At 40.0% G+C, this 19,463-nt stretch overlaps 1 protein-coding gene and 1 long non-coding RNA gene across 4 annotated transcripts; one reads left to right on the forward strand and one right to left on the reverse strand.

Annotated features, from left to right (window-relative positions):
* Positions 1 to 840: 840 nt before the first annotated feature.
* Positions 841 to 14,455, forward strand: tfap2e (transcription factor AP-2 epsilon). The gene is made up of 7 exons (XM_046058210.1): positions 841 to 946; positions 3,222 to 3,662; positions 5,837 to 5,891; positions 8,706 to 8,937; positions 11,437 to 11,555; positions 12,077 to 12,215; positions 13,432 to 14,455. Exons 1-7 carry the CDS (start codon positions 908 to 910, stop codon positions 13,691 to 13,693), a joined length of 1,287 nt encoding a protein of 428 aa, XP_045914166.1. The 5' UTR covers positions 841 to 907; the 3' UTR covers positions 13,694 to 14,455.
* Positions 8,487 to 15,760, reverse strand: LOC123976242. Of its 3 annotated transcripts, none has more exons than XR_006826294.1 (2): positions 15,701 to 15,760; positions 8,487 to 9,008 (listed from the first exon to the last, which is right to left on the reverse strand). It is a non-coding gene; the product is annotated as an uncharacterized LOC123976242 (long non-coding RNA). The 3 variants fall into 3 exon arrangements; XR_006826295.1 differs by lacking the exon at positions 15,701 to 15,760 and adding an exon at positions 9,570 to 11,363 and having other exon boundaries at positions 8,487 to 9,003; XR_006826293.1 differs by lacking the exon at positions 15,701 to 15,760 and adding an exon at positions 9,570 to 11,363.
* Positions 15,761 to 19,463: the final 3,703 nt, after the last annotated feature.

Raw genomic sequence — 19,463 nt, forward strand, 5'->3', positions numbered from 1 at the left:
TTTTGTTTAAATGTGTTATTTTTTTCCCACTTTTTTATTACTAGTACCGTAAAGGGAACTACAAAAGTCATGTCATTATACAACCCTGTGTTGTAAAATGACAAATGCATACCTTGTAACTTGTAAAAATCTTACAAACCCCCGTTTCTATGAACTACCACAAGATGGCGCACTGAGACTTGTTTCATAAAGTTACTTGTATCTATAGGCTATATCTGTACATTTGCAGATGGAAAACTTTTGTAACTAAGAACTGTTATTCTTGTTTGATTTCCTCCTCCCCAAGTTCTGATTCCTAAAAATAACCAAGTTGGTAATTTTATGCAATAAAATGTTGGAGAAAGTAGATAATTAAATAGTAATAAAAAAATGTAGATTGATCACAATAGGCCTACCTTTTAAAGTTATGAATGGCCTACAGAGTTTTCATTCAAGAGCAACAAGACCTTATAAAAAAAGTGAGTGATTCATCTCAATAAAATATTAAATGTAAGTTCATATTTATTGCCCTGCAGATATTTTGCTACATTTATTATTTAGAATATTGTTATGAAGACATCAATTTACAAATAAAAGCGTTGTAAAAATGCTACATTGTTCTTTCACAGGAAGAAAACCCGCGTTTTTGTATGATCCATTGAGCCATTTGTTTCTTTTATTCCTCACTTCATCCTTGATCCTGTAGTCCATGAAAAAAGTTTTTAGCCATCCACTCCATGACTCCTGTCACCTCCCGCCCTCTTTCTTTTTTTTTCTACCCCCCTTCCCCCCTCCCCAACATCCATCCGTACAAACTCCTACATCATCTCTCAAACTAACTCACTCCTCTCTGTACCTTCAGCCCGTCTACTCTTCATCCACCGCGTCACATTAACCCCTCAGCTGCAGACTGGGCACCAGCACCACTATGCTCTGGAAATCCCGAACCAAGACTGACGGTTTGCAGGTAAAAGAAACCCCACAGAGTTTTCCGTTTGCATGGGTAACTTCTTTCCTTTCAGCGGCTTTAGGCATTTTGTGTAGAAATGCATCATCATTGCGTAAATGGCTGCACATGGTGGGCCTGTTGGCTTGCTTTTAAGATAAACTGAATCCAGAAATTTCACTTGCCGATTGTTAAACGTCTCAACGATTCAGCTAAGGACATGTTCGGAGAAAGGTACAATATTGGAAATTTGAAATAGAAGATGTAAGATTTTTGACTTGGATATCAGTGCCAAAGGCATCTGTTTAGATGTTAAAAATCTGAGAATATGATTTTTATTGAGGTGCTTCTTAAGTAAATAATAAAACTCTGATCTTTTATAATCTCTCTCGGGTGCGTAAAATCTAGAAAATGACTCGGTGCCATTTTTAATCTTAACAAACCAAACAATAAATTGCACAAAAGTACAGCTTGTAAATGAGTTAACAGCCGGTAATGAATGAATATATCTCTTTAAGAGAAGTGGACCCTATCGACCCCTCCCCTCATTCTGCCGGGTGCGCGCAAAACCTATAAGTAGTGCGCTCATGGAGAGACTGGAGGACTCACTGTGTGTGTTGTGCGCGTGTGTGTGTGTGTGTATCTATCTGGCAGCAGCTTTTCATCTGTGCATAGAGTTCAGTCAAACAGAGAGAGAAGGAAAAGTAAATAACACCTTTGAATTTAATGGACCGTTAAAAAAGCTTGGATTACATCTCGGAGCATTTGGCGACATCTTTTTCAGTCGTTGGAAGCCTGCGCATCCTGTTGAGTTTTAAATTTGGGGGTATCCACAGCGGTCCAGATGTTAATCCACACCTATTCGGCTATGGTGAGTTTGATACAGACTGGTGTTTTGAGCTTTTCGGACTGCTAATGTCTGTTTTCTTAACTAATGTAACTCAGTTTCATGAAAGAGTTCATTTTCTATAGGCTACCGGGTGTCAGACTAAACCTGAATGTGATGCGTACAATACGCTATCATCACTTAAAACAGCCAGCTCAGAGTAAATTAAGGAGTAGAAAAAATACTTGACTACTGTGATTAATGTGTTGCTGTGTGACTGTCAGCTTGCAGAGTGGCATACAGTGGTTCTTAATGATTTTTTGTCTGACAATTAAATAGCCTACATACATTTGGCTTGTTGTTTGCTCACCAATAGAATCATGAGTGTCAAGTATCCACACTTCCCAATGAGCCTTTCTGACAGTGAGTTTAGTGTTGCGGCGCCGCGCATCTGTCCGCGGAGATGGTCTTTGTCTGCACAGTGTCACAGCAAGTGAGACCGGCTGACAGTTAAGTGTCCACTCACTGCAAAAACTGTGACATGCCGAGACAAAGGACGGTCCGTCCGTCCGAAGTGTTACTGCGTTTTACAACTTCAAATAAAAACTTTGTTATAGACTGAAATGATGAACGCACGCTCCTGCACAGTGTGGCTGAGTTATAAAGAGAGACATATGTATGTGCTTTTAACCTGGCAGCGGGCCGCTCCGGCTGGCAGATAATGGACATTGTTCCACCACAACAGCATTGATCTGAGTGACCCAGCTTTGGAAAAATCCAATTTTACCAGGATGTGTGTGAGCAGAGATGTAGGCTAGTGGACTAGATGTTTTTACACATACTGACGCATACTGGCATGTCTTTTACTTGAGGGGTTAAACTTGTAAAGGCAAAATAAAATCAGATTTAGTTATCTGCGCCTTGTCAGTCTGAATTAACCTTTTTTTCCACAAAATTTTCAATGAAAGAATGGTTATAATGGTTTTGTTGATACTGACAGATTATTTACAGATATACCCATCCTCCCGGAGCAACGTGTTGTTGTTGTCCGTTACCTTTTGTGCAGCTTCTCGGTGGCCGTGACCTTTCTGACACTGTTCAGCAGGGATGCCAACGGCGTCTTCTGCCAGTGCGCATCACTTCAAACGCTGCTGCTATTTCCAACCATCTCATAAAAATGGAAATACATGTATCCATGTTACTCCTGTTTTGTGTTATACTAGGCTAACCCGTTTTAAAGTAATTTAAGTACATTTATTTTTAAGTTTGCGTTTTGGGACTTTGTAGACGAATGCAGCCTTTGCAATTTATGATTAAGTTTAAATAAATAATACATTTCCCGGAGCTCAGAACTTTTGGAATCTATCTGACATTTGATGAAATAGTCAGTCCCGTTTTGCACCTCTGGGAGAACAGTGTAATAAGGTGTTTGAGCTCCTGACATGAAGCAAACTTTTACATTTTCTGCAGGACCGCGCAGACGGACTAAGCGGCTCTTCGCCGAGTGGGCGCCTCTCCCAGCTGTCCTCACTGAACCAGGCCGCCTACTCCTCTGCTCCCCCGCTCTGCCACACTCCGGCCTCTGACTTCCAGCCTCCGTACTTCCCTCCCCCCTATCCCCAGTCCTCCCTGCCATACTCCCAGAGCCAGGACTCGTATTCCCACCTGTCAGATCCATACACCTCCATCAACTCCATCCATCAGCATCAGCAAGCGGCATGGCACTCCCAGAGGTCGCGTTCCGAGGAGGGGGGGCTCCTGTCACAGTCGCACCGGGCTCTGAGCCTCGACCCCCGACGGGAGTATCCAGCTGTCCCTCGGCTGCTGCACGGTCTAGGGGAAGGGGCTGCCGCTCTCGGGGACGGTCCTCTCGGGATGCACCTAGGACATCACGGCCTGGAGGATCTTCAGGTGAGTCTATTTGTCTATTTATTTTGGTTTCCGTCCTTTGATTGCGTTGGCGTTGTCACTGCGCACTGGGAAGAACGTGCGTAAAAGTCACCTCAAAGATCAGTACGCACAAACATGAACTATTTATGAACAAAATCTTTTCTGTGCCTCTTTTGATTCTTTATTTATTTCTATTCCAATATATATTATAATAACCAAATATAGAAAAGAAATGAAAAAATCTCTCTCATACTTCAAAATTCATGGATGTTAGCAAGAAGGCCTTAAGGCAATTTATCTTCCATTTCTTTCCTTCCTTCAAACGACACAATTTATGTCAAAATACAGATTTAACACACCTTTAATTAACAACTACTACATTTTATTAATCACAGTAATTTATTAACCGAATATTTTCACCGGTTATTTTATTTTAATTTTAGGAAAAACCTCCTGCAGACCTGTAGCTTTAGTTCAAATCCACACGAGCAGTTTTGGTGTCTGATATCAAAACAATGAGGAAAAAGTAGTGCGTCACTCAATCCAGACTATAATAATAATAATGATAATAGTAATAATTAATAATAATAATAATACAGGCTTCTGTAGCCGACTGTTGATTGAGATGTCAGGTCTGAAGTATTATTTTCTATAAGAATATTAGCAGAAATGGTCTCTTTAAAACTCGTTCATAAATTCATAAACAATAATATATTAGATAACTATCCTCAATTTTGACAAGTGAGAAATTTTAGGTGTCCTGTTGAATACGTTTTTTCTAACACAGTAGCCTATGTCATTTTTAAGAGTTTCTGATCCAGAGATGCGTTTCGAGTTCATCAAAAATGTTTAGTTGAGCTTAATTACTGGAATTCATATTACATTAGAAGCCTCGAGGGAAAGTGTTTTGGATTATACAGACTTTTAGAAAACCTTTAATATTTTTCTGAAATGTTGAAATTTCAGTTATGTTTTGGGGGGGTTTGGTGACATTTGTCCGTCTTATTATTCGTCACCACATTCATGCGGTAGGCCTATTATCCTATGAGTCGCACAGAGACAAAGTGATTCTGCTCATACTGCAGTCCTTTTGCCTTCTGCAGGTTTTTTTTTTTTTTTTGAGTCGGGGGGGGGTAGTTTCTATGGTTTATTGAGCAGTCAGCTTCCCTGCAGCAGGTGCAGCTGCAGACGCTGTTTGTTGCCTCCTCTCAGAAAAACACACCGCGACCAATTGATCTGCACGGTCATTAATAGAAAAGAAATGTCTGAGAGGAGCGCGAGGGAAGGAGTCAACCCGGGCATGTTACTGTTAAACGCTCCCACTTGACAGGGACCTTTCATTTGATTAATGGATTATATCCTTCGTTTGAATCCTCTTATAAATTCAACACAAAGAAGACATCCGAGAATCGCCCTGCAAGACAATTTTATCCTCAGTGAATGAAAAGATCAAATAAATGGCAAAGACTTTCATTTATTCTTTCAATTGGTGAGCTATACTGCTGGCTGTTTTTGATTTTATTGAATCATATTTTCTCTTTCGCATATTATTTTTTCCTAAATATGCCCGTAGTGAAAGAAATATAGCCTACATATGTTTTGATGTTCACATATTGGAAATTATTACATTTGTAGCAACAACAAAAAATAATATATAAATAAACTGCTCTTTAGTTATTTGAAACTTTGTAAATTATGACAATTTTTTTCATTTAGTTCGATTTTTAGTAAATAATAACATTTGTTGCATTGAAAAATTAAAAGAGGTAACTTTTCTTGTCCAGGCAAACATTTTCACCACGTGAAGCTCAGAAATAACATCCACATGTGAATCCACATTCATTTGATTCTACAAATCTTAAACAAATATTTCCTTTTGCCTAGTGTGTTAACAGTTGAAAATGTTAAATCATCTGCCATAACTTCCATCATGTGCTTTCCATTTTGTACATTGTACATTTTGTGGCATTAACCAAAAAAGAGCTACAGATTTTGTTATTTATTTGAATGTGCTGTGAGGGAAAACCTAATGTTGGACCTTCCATCTTGCTTTGGCCTGAGAGAGACAATAGTGTGTGTGTGTGTGTGTGTGTATGTATATATATATATATATATATATATATATATATATAAAGTGTGTGTTAGCTGTGAGGCCGGTGGATAAATGATAGTGACTGTCTGTCTATCTGACACAGGGAATGGAGGAAGGATCAGCCTTGGGCATCCTCGACCACTCTGTCATTAAAAAAGGTAAGAGGTGGGAGAGCTCTGTGTGTGTGTGTGTGTGTGTGTGTGTGACAGAGAGAGAGAGAGAAGAGAAAGATTGTGTGTATGTGTGCATTTGTGTCTAAGTGTGCACCTATATAATTGTGCTATACATGCTGAAGGGGGTTTTGTGTTTAGGGGCACTCCAACACTCTCGCTGTCTCTCTCTCAATCACACTCAAACACACACACACACACACACACACACACACACACACACACTATAAATAATTCTGTTTTGCTATTTCATTTGAAGTCAAGAAGTCCTCTAATACTCAGCTGCAGACTTCACCCCAAAGGCACACATTCTTAATGAACTGTTCATGGTCATATGAGAGAGGGAGAGAGAGAGCGAGAGAGTGTGTGTGTGTGTGTGTGTGTGAGAGAGAGAGAGAGGGGGGGGGGGATTAGAGTGAAGAGAAGAGGAGAGAGAAGTGGGGCAAAGAAGAAAAGGGAGGGGAACATGATACAAGAGGAGTTGTGGGGAAATTTGAGTGTGATCACTCTAATATTACGACTCTTGAGTTGCAGGAGACACACAGGCACAATTAGAAAATTCAAGTTCTGTTTTTTATATAGGCCTATGTATGGCTGAGTGTGATACAGCGAAAACTTCTCTCCAAACCCCCCCCTCCCCAAAAAAAAGAAGAAAAAACCCCCTGATCAACCTGTTTGGATGTGTAGTGCAAGCTAAAGACACCTACTGTGTAATAAAACGACAGAAAATTAAATGTACTTCTGCCAATGTTATACAATACTTCTGTTGATAATTATCAATAGTTCTTTCTCCATTTTTTTCAGTTTTTTTATTTTCTGATTGCTTAAATGTTGTAATTTAAACTCCATGTGAATAATGTATTCACATTTTGAATATATTTTGGCCTCCTAATTCTAAATATCCAAACCCCTCACAGGCCTGAACCTCTCCTTGCCATGAAGTTTTCACAAAAACAAGGATGCAATTCTCCAAATCCCTGAAGAGGAGGAGGCTCACACTATAAATTCCTAGCTTGAGTCAAACTGCTCGAGTATCGCTCCTGCAAACCAGCAGTCATTTGCCGAAGTGACAGTGATTCCACCTGTTTGCCGAACGCTTAATATTGATCAATTACCTCAGTGAGCCTCTCTCCCTGGCAAGCACTTACAGCAGATAGTGGAGCAAACCTAAAACCCCGATGAATAAGAAAATCCAATGGGGAGAGAACAGAACGAGACAGAATGTAGAAAAAAAGATAAGGAAAGGAAAGATAAAGAGTGGAGGCGCATGAAGGAGTCGAGCAAGAGAGTGAAAGATGATAAGAGAAAGAGAGAAGGGCGGCCAGATATGACAAAGGAAAGAGAGGGCTTTAGAGGAAACTTTGCTGCTTTGTGGCCTCGCCGGCTGGCTCATCAGGCTGGCTGTGAATGAGGGGATTTTTAGAGATTTTTTCAGTTCTGGGAATCTGTGCTGCACAGCAGGGCATCGTAAAGAGGCCACCCGGCGCCCAGAGTGTGAGGAGAGAGTACAGTGGCAGAAATTATGTTTTGAGAGAGAGAGAAAGAAAATTGCAGAGCCATCAGGATTGGAGAGATGACAGGAAGAGGGAGGGATGCGGTTTAAAATTTAGGCACGTAAATGCATTGTTTACTGTAACTGCAAAAAGCACCTTTATTGGCTTCATTCATTTTCTATCCCACTTTAAAGGGCTGGTTCATGTTTTCAGGAGGACCTTTGTTGCATGTCCTTCCCCATCATCCTGTTAATTCTCTGCTATGGACTTACAATTAGCAACGGCAACACATTATGGCATGTATATCCCCAAACTTGGGTACATAAATATACCAAATATATCTGCATGGCCACCTCTAACCAGACGTAAATGAAAAATGGTTTGGGGGACTATAAACTCAAAATGAAGTCCAAAAACAGAAGCACCTTAAATTATCTTTGTATCCTTGTGAGAAAACATGGTCCACACAAACACAGAGAGGTTGATTCATCTTCATTATCTCAATTCAAAAGATTTATGCCCACAAAACTGCAGATTTAATGAGTGTAAGATGAAAAGCTAATTTCATCAACACCAATTAACACCTTAAAAGATCACATAACAATGATTGAGAATGATCACAATGCCAACAGAAATCAATATTTGGATTCAAGTGGCAGTTTAAACATCTGTGAAGAACCTTGCCAATGTCAGTGCTGCAACAGGCTTCGAGGACAACTACCAAATCGAGGAGATGCCCATTAAAAAAGGTTACTCCCAAATATAAGCCCCTAATGAAATTGACGAAGGCTTAAGATTATTGGCTTTGACCCCCCCCCCATCATACCTCCTCACCCCAAAACAAGACAGACAGAAAAGCTCAGGTTACAAAAAGAGAGACTGAAAAGTTTACCGCGGTGCAGAAAAGTGAGTGTGAATTGAGCTCCTCAAGGTGTGAAATAAAGCTATTTGAGAATGCGCAGTTAAAATGTAACCAGCTGCAGTTGAAACAACAGAATCAACAAGCAGCACTCCAGAATTAGAGCTGTCGACGCAGGGGAGAACATTACACTGAATAGATTCATCAGGAGTCATTCACACCACACTACTGTCACTGCATGATGATCTTTATTCATCCTTTATCTCGTTTTTTTCCCTCCTGTTTTTGTTGCTGTTAAACTTTTTGTAACATACACATTTTAAAAAAACAATTTTGTCTGATCTGACACTTCTCACCCAATACACAAATAATGCAAACAGCCTAAAAGTGTGTAAAGTTTCTCTTTTCCACCTCCTTTTTTTCCTTCATCAGTCCTTCATTTCTCCCCAGTTCCTATCCCGTCCAAGCTGAACGGGTCCTCCCTGTCGGCCTTGTCCATCTGTAAGGAGGGTCTCGGCATGGGAGCCGTGTCCAACCCAGCCGAGGTTTTCTGTTCGGTCCCGGGTCGCCTCTCGCTGCTCAGCTCCACCTCCAAGTACAAGGTGACGGTCGGGGAGGTGCAGCGACGCCTCTCCCCGCCTGAGTGCCTCAACGCTTCTCTGCTGGGTGGAGTCCTCCGCAGGTGAGAGGGAGATGGGGAATGACTGTTGAGATGTAGTTGTGGCGTTGTTCTTTTGGGACTCCAAGCCTATACTTAAAGACAAAAATACTCCTTAAATAATTCCCCTCCCAGCCTTGTTTGACTTCTCAAATCTTTGCTTTTATAGCTGGAGATTTTTACCTCACTAGGCCTCTAAAATTGTTAAAACGCAACAGTGTGAGAATTGTCTCAACTTATAGACATATGCAGGATATGTTCATCAGCTACAAAGGGTCACAAGCCTAAAAGGTTGAGAACCATAAATAAATTGAATACAGCTGTTTGTGATTTTGTTACTTAGTGGTGTATCTCTCTTATTCCCGTTGATAACTGGCTGAACATAGATGTTGGGAATTCAAGTTAAAATAGTGCTTATTTAACTGCATTTTATTTGTCTGTCTAACAAAACCAAAAGTAGATAACTAGTTGGTTTTGATGTTGGGGCATCATAATACAAAGGCAGGGTTTATATCTACAGTACACAAACACTATTTGGCACCAGTGTTCAACAAAAGTAAAATGAAAAAAAAAAACGTCACAGAAGAGGAAAAGAACAGCTTCTCCATCAGTAGATTCCTAAATAATCAGCAAAGCTGTAATGACTAAAAACATACCTGCAGTGTGAGTAAAGAAAACCACAGAGATAATTTTCCAATGTCACCAACCTGGCACATCTACACAATACACAAACAATAAATTCACAACACGCTTGTTGAAGGTCTCTGGGAAATGTAGGACATCAGGAACTGTCACAAAATAACAGCTGGAATCGACTGAGCCTCATAAGTTCACATTTATACTGTAAAAGAAGACTCACTGACCTAGAGCGATCGTGACTCCAAACCTGGTAACATAATCATCAAAAACGAGGCCATCAAAGAGGATTCTGGGAGCTTCCACCAGCCTTTACATTGGATTTTAAATTGTTTGCTACCAAGTCCAACTTCACAGCTTCACACAGAGCACAACACAGGAAAGCAGTGCTGTTCTTCCAGGGAAAAAGAAGCTAAAGCGTTTAGGATCTTTCTGTTACTGGTGGATGAAGTTCAGGGGAAAATGACTCTCCAACATTTTTATCCATTTTAATGAAAGAGAAAAACTAAGATTCAGGGAAAATAGTCTTAACTCTGAGCGATGGTCACATTAACAACACTTCAGGGGAGAGAAGCTACCAGAACTTCTTATTTTTTTGTTAGATGTAATTTTATAAATGCAATAATTGTAATATTACAGTAATAAACTGACTACACATTGCACCTTTAACCATGGGACACAGGCTACAACCGTCTTTTGGATTTATGAGTATGGATTGTATTAATTACGCAGATACAAAATGCTTTTAACCACAACAAGGGCTCTTGGTGTAAACGTCGTTATCAACCATGTACTCCATTTTCCTAAAGCTTCATTTTTCAGTATAACTCAACGCTTTAACTTAACTGTGGGACCGCGGCTGAGGATCCAAAATGGGTCATGGGACTAAATCACAAGAGAAGCAATGTGTTTTAATGAACCACAGCCTCGGGGCAAGAGAACAACTTTATGATTTGGGTTACAGGCTGAAATACTTTAAAAGGACATAATTAAAAGATCTAAAGGGTAGTAAATATTGTAACCCGAGTTTCCCCTCAACAGAAAGACACAGCTACCATGCTGATAACAATACATGTTCTTGTACTTACCGTAACTTGATATTACTATTTTACTTTGTACTTCTACTCTACTACATTTCAGCGGAAATATTTTACTTTTTAGTCCGCTACATTTCATCCGCTACATTTCATTAAACAGCTATAGTTACTGGTTACTTTGGAAATTACAGTTTTCCGTAATGAAATAAGTGATCAGTTTATAAAATACAATGCATTGTTGTAGATAAACCATCCAACATTATATAAAGTAGTTCAAATTAGCTCCACCTCCACTAACTACAAAATGTAATAAGTGCTGCTTTTGATAATTAAAGTAAAATTTTATAATAATAATTCTTTTACTTCAGTAAGACTTTGAAAGCTGGATCTATTTTCACACTATAGTAATGCTACTTTTACTTAATTAAAGGATTTGAATACTTTTTCTGCCATTGCTTCCAATCATATAAATAACTAAACGATACCTCTGTGTAAAATATTGAAATGTTCCTAAATTTATATATTTAAGAATAAAGAAAGGGTCAAGAACAGGCAAAGGAAAGTAAAGCAATAACTAAAGGATGAAAGGCAAAAAAAAAATCTGAAAAACACAAGACACTAGCAGTGTTGACAGGGAACATACTGTAGGGAGATTTCAGCTTCACATTCACTTACATAAACGCACACAATACACAAATGCATACACACATACCCGGCCATAGACACAATACAGAGACACAGGCACACACCACAACAAAACTCATAAAGACAAACACGCACACAAACACACACACACACACACACACACGGACCAGCTCCTAAAAACTGCTCTCTCCTTGTCCCCCCTTAGGGCAAAGTCAAAGAATGGTGGTCGCTGTCTGAGAGAGCGTCTGGAGAAGATTGGCCTCAACCTGCCCGCCGGGCGACGCAAGGCAGCCAACGTCACTCTCCTAACATCTCTAGTGGAGGGTAGGGAAAACACACAAACACACACATACATACGCACATACGGTGACCTGCATATATCCTAACAGATAGAGACACATTTTCACATAGAAATATCCTTGCATGAGCAGACATGAATAAACAGTGGTAGCATGGGTGGCTGCATGCGCGAGGGTCCACACACAAGTGGAGGGTGTCATTTGAAAAGCTAAAGCTGTGGCTGCCTCACAAAGCCAAAGAGCAGTGAACTGTTTGAGTAGTGAAAGTGAGAAAAACAGCTGCAGAGTTTGTCTCATGCCCTGACCTGACCCGAGCAGTTACAGCAGTCAATAGTGCATCATTTAAAAGCATTTATATGGATAATTATTTGATAGGAAATCTAAACTGAAGCACTGACCTTTGAGAGACAGAAGTAGCAGCTGCATGTTTCCCCAACTAATGCAGAAGATTTACTTTTTGTACTGTACTAGTGTGACTTGGTTTTCCTGTTTTAATAGACACTCACTCTTCTACTCCTCTTCCTCCTCCTCCTCCTCCTCCTCCAGGTGAGGCCGTCCATCTGGCGCGGGACTTTGGTTATGTGTGTGAGACAGAGTTTCCAGCCAGAGCTACAGCTGAGTATCTGTGCAGGCAGAGTGAGCCAGACCAGCTCCCAACACGGCGCAGCATGCTGCTCGCTACCAAGTGAGTGTTTCATCCCCACCTCTGCAGGTTTTAGACATTTAGTTTTTTTTTTTTAAAGGAGCACTCCACTAATTTTACATGTCAAAGTCAATTTCCTTTTTGAGGGTTAACCCTAACCCTTTAACAGTTGTAAAATGTCTTGTGTTGCTCTAAGGAGTTTTGTCAAGTCTGCGTCAATTAACATTTTTATTGTAGTGTGGGCTCGGGAGGGTCTAACAAAATGGGAAGTGTAGGATCCAGTGTGTTTGGAGGTTTAACCATAGTAAAAGTCAGGATATTTCGTTCTTTGCTGCTTCAGCTTTGATTCAACTGAAAGGAAGTTCAATATTAAACAACCGATTTGCCTCTTTGGGAGTTTTTATCTAGATACCAGGTCTACCAGTCTGATGTTAAATGCTGACAAAATTAACTAAGATAAAAATACCAATGGTCACATTATAGGGAAAACTACATTTTAACAAACTCTGTTTTATAAGAACGTGATATAAAGATTTACGTAAACAAACAGTACCTAATTTTCACAAAACACAACTGAAAATACATAGTTTGCTAGTTTGTTTTTAGTTTACCAGCAACTGATAGGCTACATGAACAAAATATACTGACTTTTTGGCCACCTTCCCAACGCAGCAGCTTTGAATTTCTGAATTTAAATGTCTCCCGTCTTTTCTCATAGGCGCACTTTCAATGTAAAATGTTAGATTTTTCAAAGCAGAGTAGGTTACAGTATGCGCTTAAATATTAATCCTAGTGCAATGGCCAAAAGACAATAATACAAAACAATACCAAGAAAAAAAGCACCTGCACACCAAATAAATACTCCCAAAAGATGTCTTCAGTACAGCCACATTCATCCACATTATGTGTATACCTAACATCAAAATACATTTTTCTTTTTTCTTGATATCACCACCGTTAAAAGGAAAATACACATATTCCATATATATATATATTTCATTTTATAAGTATATACCCCTTTTTTTAGTTGGCCTTCTCTGATCTCCCCAAATTCCAGCGGCCCTTCTGTTGAGGGTGTAAAAATCTGACAATTTTACTTTGGCACCTATTTATTTATTCCATTTAAGGGTGTGTTGGTGCTGGGGGTATGGGTTGATCAACAAAGGGGTCACTACAATAATTAAAGAGACTAACTTGGACAAATTTTTGACAACACATGCCATAATAACAAACCAATGCCTCATCTTTTTTCTCTCAGGGAGATCTGTAAGGAGTTTGTGGACCTGATGTCCCAGGACCGCTCTCCACTGGGCGGCAGTCGACCCACCCCCTGCCTGGAACCCGGCGTCCAGGGAAGCCTCACCCACTTCAGCCTGCTCACCCACGGCTTCGGTACTCCCGCCATCTGTGCGGCGCTCTCCGCCTTCCAGAGCTACCTGATGGAGGCGATCAAAATGCTAGACAAGGGAGAGGGGGGAGGGAAGAGCCACCACGACAAGGAGATGAAGCACCGCAAATAGAGGAAGGACAGACAGATGTGTTGGTGGATGGATGGATGAGAGGCAGAAAGTAAGAGAAAAGAGGGGAAAAGACTGACTGGTGCCCCTCTGCGTCTTTACCTTCGCCCTCAGGATAGAAACTGAGACTTTTACCTCCCAGAAACCCCTGCGTTTCCTCTCGTTGAGGAGACGGGGTTTATGATGATATCTGTACTGTAATGTGTGTCCACAACCACCTCACTCAAAATGACGCATGGACCTCTCTTCTCAGTAGCTGGTTTGTGTCATGATGGCATCTACAAAACTCTTCAGGATGAGTTCTTTCATGGCTGTATGCTTTTATTTACCCCCCCCAACTTTAAACATTTTGGTAGACCTGTCACCTTTATCTGTGTTTTAGAAAACCCTGCCTTCATCAGAAACTCTCTCTTTCGCACACACTTGTACACATTTTTGGACTGAACTCATCTGGGAAGTGTCGTAAGCCATATCTGAGACAGCAACCTGCTCTTTGCTCCTTTGGAACTTTGGGAGACTTTTAACTCAACATGATTGGACAAGCACAGCTTCCACATGTAGTTCTTCTTAATTGGTGGTCATGGGAAATTGAGTTCTGGGTTCTCTAGCAGCGGGGTAAGGAGGAGTCAAAGGCAGCTAAAGGAGATTTGTTTTCTTTTATTTTGAAGTATTACGTGTTGGTAACTTAAGAAAATAACACAAATCATTTTGTACTTTCTGTGTATGTTTATTATTAATGTTATTACTGTTGTTATTATTATTGTATTACGGCATAAATGTAATATATTATTAAACAATTAAGAACTGATCGGTTGAGTTTCATGAGTGTGTTTTTATGTTTTGATCTGAGATGTCAGAAGTATAAAAAGCAATTGCACCTTCAGGTAACTTTAAATGCAACTGCCCACTTCAACTTAATTTTCTATTCACAAGTGGCAGTGCACTTTTATTGTGCTTATAGTAAATGCTTCCTCTTTCCCTTTGTCGCGATAATTATGTTTTTTATTGATCCCTGTAGGCTCTTTTGTGACTTTAACAGGAAGGTCATAGAGAGGGCTGCAACTTCATTTCAGTATTGATTGATCTGTCGATTTTCGGTTAATTGCTTAGGCTATAAATGTCAGAAAATAAAGTGATGTCTTCCTAAACCAAAAGATATTCAATTTACAATTATATTAAACAGAGAAAACATCAGCTAAAAAACAGGAAATGTGGACTTTAACAACTATTAGACTGATTTTGTACAGACATTCATCGTCCCCAGAGGATGAATCCTACTGACTTTAATGGTCCCCGGATATTTTTTCGAGCACCACCAGCCAGTCCAAGTTTTTACTTATCTAGTGAAATTTCTCAACATCTGTTTGATGAATTGTGACAAAATCCTTATCCAACAGACATTCATGATTCCCAGACGATGTACTCTATTAACGTTTTTTGACTTTTCCTCCAAAATCACCATGATGTTGACATTGTAGTTTTGAAAGAAACTATAGAAAGCACACGTCCCTCCCTTCTAATAAAATATGTACAGTAGTCAATGGCGTGTGAGAAAACTAATCTTTTGATCCAATTTGAATTGTGCCCTGAATTACACATAAGATGTTTGTCAATTTAAAACACAAAATCACATATTTGACATAGTAACTTTTTCTCTCAATGACTAACGCTAACGTAACTGAAGCTACCTTACATGTGTCGATGATGTGATGAAAGGACCAAGAGCACAGACTGTATATAAGAAGTGGACGTAGTCATCGTTACGTCACCCGTTGGTTTGTGGACTGCTGTTTTGAAGCCTGGAGTTGCCCGATAGGCCGCCGCCATGTTGTTTTTTTGCAATCAGTGGCACCAGACGTAACCATATTTTGACGAGACGGTGGAGCTATCGGCCGTGTGTGGAGCTAGCTAGCTTGCTTAGCTAGGTGCATCTGTAATTCACTTTAACTGTCATTTAGACAGGGCTGAGAATTTTGTCTAGCAAACACACTTAAAACTAAATGTACTCACCAGAGAATAATAAGCTTTTTCAATGGAGCTGGTTAATTTACACAGTGCCGTGGGTACGACTCACTCGAGACTGATTGACAGGTCGCCATGGTAACGACTTGTCAATCATAGATAATCCCGTTCTGAGGCATACTCTGCTTTATGGTCTATTTTCCTCTAAATGTTGTATTGAAGAAGACATGAAACTAGCGATTGAGACCATAAAGTCATTTGGAAAGTGTTTTCTGAGGTAAGAAATGAGCTGAGAAGTAGGGTCATTTTACCATTATTTCTAATGGAGCCGGGCTTCTTTTTGCAACCAAAAGAGTCGCCCCCTGCTGGCCGTTCGGTAGATGCAGGTTTAAGGGACTTCCGCTTTCGCATCAGTTTTCTGACCGGAAGCTTCCCACATGACCAAAAGTCATTGGATTAAACCATCAGGTGAGCTACATTTATTTATTAGGTGAGATACCTAGCTAGTAGCAAGCAAGCAATAAATGTTAGCTAGCATTACAGCGTTAACATGTTGGTGACGTCTATGAAGATTCTGAGTCATCCAGGTCATAGTTATCCAACGAAGGTTAAAATCAAGGGCAAGTGGACTTGGTTGAAAATACTGGAAGACGTTTCGTCCCTCATCCAAAGGACTTCTTCAGTTCTGACTGACTGGCAGGTGTTGGTGACATATATTGTGCAAAACGAGAGATGTTGTTCATTGAACGGTTTCACACAAAACTAAATCTTACTTTACTGTTTTATGACAAACTGCAACTTTCTTGACGGACACAATTATATTAAATTTACATCATCATCATTTGTGTAATTCAGGACATAATCCAAACTGGATAAAAAAAAATAAGTTGTCTCTCGCAGTAGTTGACTACCGTACATATTTGTTTCGGAAATAAGATCCCATGTGACAGAAGCGGAAGCGAGAAACTTAGCATCTCTATTAGATAAATTGCCATGAAATTCATGTCCCCCTGAGGATGGTCAAGGTCAGGTCAAACCTTTAATTTGCCAAATAACTGCAAAACAAATACCAATCCCATCAGCCTCAGCTGTTCTTTGAGGTTTGTGCTAATTAGCAAATGTTAGCATGCTAACACGCTACCCTAAGATGGTGAACATGGTAAACATTAGCATGTTAGCAACGCCATTGTGCGCATATTAGCATGCTGATGTTTCCATTTAGCTCAAAGCCTAATACAGCTTTACAGAGCCACTAGCATGGCTGTAGATTCTTGTTGCTTGATAAATCATTTTAAATATTGATCTAATACTGAAATAATTTCTGACAATCTACTAAACAATGAATCAACTAGCTTAAAGCAGGGCTGAAGCTTGCCAACACAGGAGCCTGAATTATTGGCCACACACATATCATGCTTGGGAAACATTTTCTGTGTGCTCCCCAAGGGGCCTCTCAAAAATCACAGCCCCCTCTGTGCATGCAGGGCTCCAGCAGGGGCCCAGGGAGACGGCAGCATCACAGCTGCAGCCCTGAACACCTTACCTGGGAGAACCGAGGCAGAGGCGCGACCCCCAGCTCCCAACAAGCCACACACCTCGGCTCCCCCTCAACCCATCTGTTCTGCATTTCTCCCACCGACCACCTCTCACCTCTGATGCACAGCCCTTCACTTTATTTAACCAGGATGAGACACTCAAAGCAATTACAGCTTTCCAGGGACTGCACACATACACGTGTCGCCTGCTCGTACACTCTCAAACATCACTCATTTCTACCTGCCGTATGTCCCTTTCTCTCCTCCCATCTCATTACCCTCCTGTGTCAATCCCCCCCCATCCCTTCATCTCCCTCTCTGTACACCCACCCTCATCTCCCCTCCTTTTCCTCTCCACCCTCTCCCCTCTTCTCTCCCTCAATCTGACACTCAGCGGGTCCGCTCTCCATCTCTCTCTGTGCCTCCAGGCAAACATATGCTGCTCTTCCCGTCAGATTCCGGTGTGTTTGAGAGAGGAGGGATTGTTTAATGTTTATTAATCACCTGTCTGTGGTGGAGAGAGGAGACGATGATAGAGCCACACACACACTCTCTCTCACTTGTACACATGCACATGGGCTGTCTCACTTACACACACACATTTAGCTGTGATGTTACCAACTTGGCCTGGTTTTTCTCTTCACAGCTGTACATAAGTGTGTTCATCTACTGTAACACTCCCTGTATGCAGTCAAAATATATTTATTTCAGCAGCTACGTTTGAGCAAATAATTAAGGTTGATGTTTTTCCCCCTGCAAACCCACCTACAGGTCCATACTTGATCATACAAAACCACATTTAGTAATAAATACATTTAAAAATAGTGTTAAATTGTGTCTAGCATTAAGAAGTTAATTTAATTACTGACAAAGGTTTATCATCCAGGAATTCAATGCTCTTTCAAATGATTTCATTTTCATATGCACCTGTCCACCAGATGTAAACATTAGGCAATATTTAGCATTTTGATACGAACTTCATCCTGATGGTGAGCAGCTATCTCCCACCAAGTTTGAAACTATTTCTTTTTCAGCTTGATTACTGACACACCACCCCTTTAAATGTATTTAAAATAGATGTTCTTTCTTTCTGTCATCCTACTTCAAAAAGTAGACAAATTCCAACAGTAACAAGAGTAATATAGAGTTGATGCTGATTGTTGACCTTGGGAATGATGTTAATAATAGTACACACACACATAAAAAAGAAAAAATATATATAAAGATTAAGTCAACGTCCACTTAGTATGTTTTTTTCCAGAACTTTCATCTCAGTTTTCTCATTTGACATGAAATCGGTGTGTCTCTTCAGCACCATAACACGTGATAATGTAAATATCAAATTAACCGTACTTTATTATAAAGAAATAAACTAAGCGGTTTGCTTGACAACTGAGCAAACTCCTTATGCTGATAAAGATCGTAGGTTAGAATCAGTTAGAATAATTTACAGTAGTAAAAGAGTATTTGTATTTATCTGTATCTTCAGCTTGTTGGCCTTCACAGAATTCAATGGCCTTCCTGTTCAGGGAAGGGATATCTGATGATATGCCTGCCTGAACAAAACTGACTTTAGTACATACAGTATTTTAACTTTCCAAAGTTGGAGTTAGGGTTAGTGATGGTATTGGCTCAAATGTATTTAAATTCAGGGTGTGTTGTGTATATACACTTAAAAAAAAAAAATTTCCTGAAGCTGATCTGATCTTTTCAATAACCCTGGTCAGGTACACAGAATGAATCACAATCAGAACACCTGCACAGTGTAACCTGATGTGTTAGTTCTGCAGTTGATGGCAACTTTGTGCAGGAGAGGTTTATTTATTTACCGTCATGTCAGTCATGTTTTAATGGACTACATGCATATGTTGCTATTATTAACTTCAGGGTCCAATGTCAAATGATTTTTGCTCGTTTTAAGTGAGAAGACTATTACCTTGTTTTGAACATCCAGCATTTAGCTTGGATAATTTCAGGGTACTTAATAAAATGTGTATATCACACAGTTTTTGTGAGCTGTATTTTTTTATAGAAAATAACTGTACAGTAAATACTACCAATATTTCTATGTAGTACGTAACAAATTTTCCTGTTTTTAACCACCATATGTGCATGCGTGTTTTATTACACGTGTACAAGCATGAGCAAGTGTACATTACCCACATGCACACTCACTGAGTCCAAGTGCAAAAGTACACAGCCAGAAGGCTGTTCTCTTTCTATGTGCAGATGAGTAGACTAGAGAGCAATGAGAAAGCACCACAGGGACAAAGAGC

The sequence above is a fragment of the Micropterus dolomieu genome, linkage group LG09 (assembly GCF_021292245.1).
Source record: "Micropterus dolomieu isolate WLL.071019.BEF.003 ecotype Adirondacks linkage group LG09, ASM2129224v1, whole genome shotgun sequence".
Classification (NCBI taxonomy): domain Eukaryota; kingdom Metazoa; phylum Chordata; class Actinopteri; order Centrarchiformes; family Centrarchidae; genus Micropterus; species Micropterus dolomieu.

Coding starts and splice junctions, on each gene's coding strand:
- tfap2e (XM_046058210.1), top strand. CDS start 908: ATGCTCTGGAAATCCCGAACCAAGACTGACGGTTTGCAG. Junction 11,556..12,076: donor CCTAACATCTCTAGTGGAGG/GTAGGGAAAACA, acceptor CTCCTCCTCCAG/GTGAGGCCGTCCATCTGGCG. Junction 12,216..13,431: donor AGCATGCTGCTCGCTACCAA/GTGAGTGTTTCA, acceptor TTTTTCTCTCAG/GGAGATCTGTAAGGAGTTTG.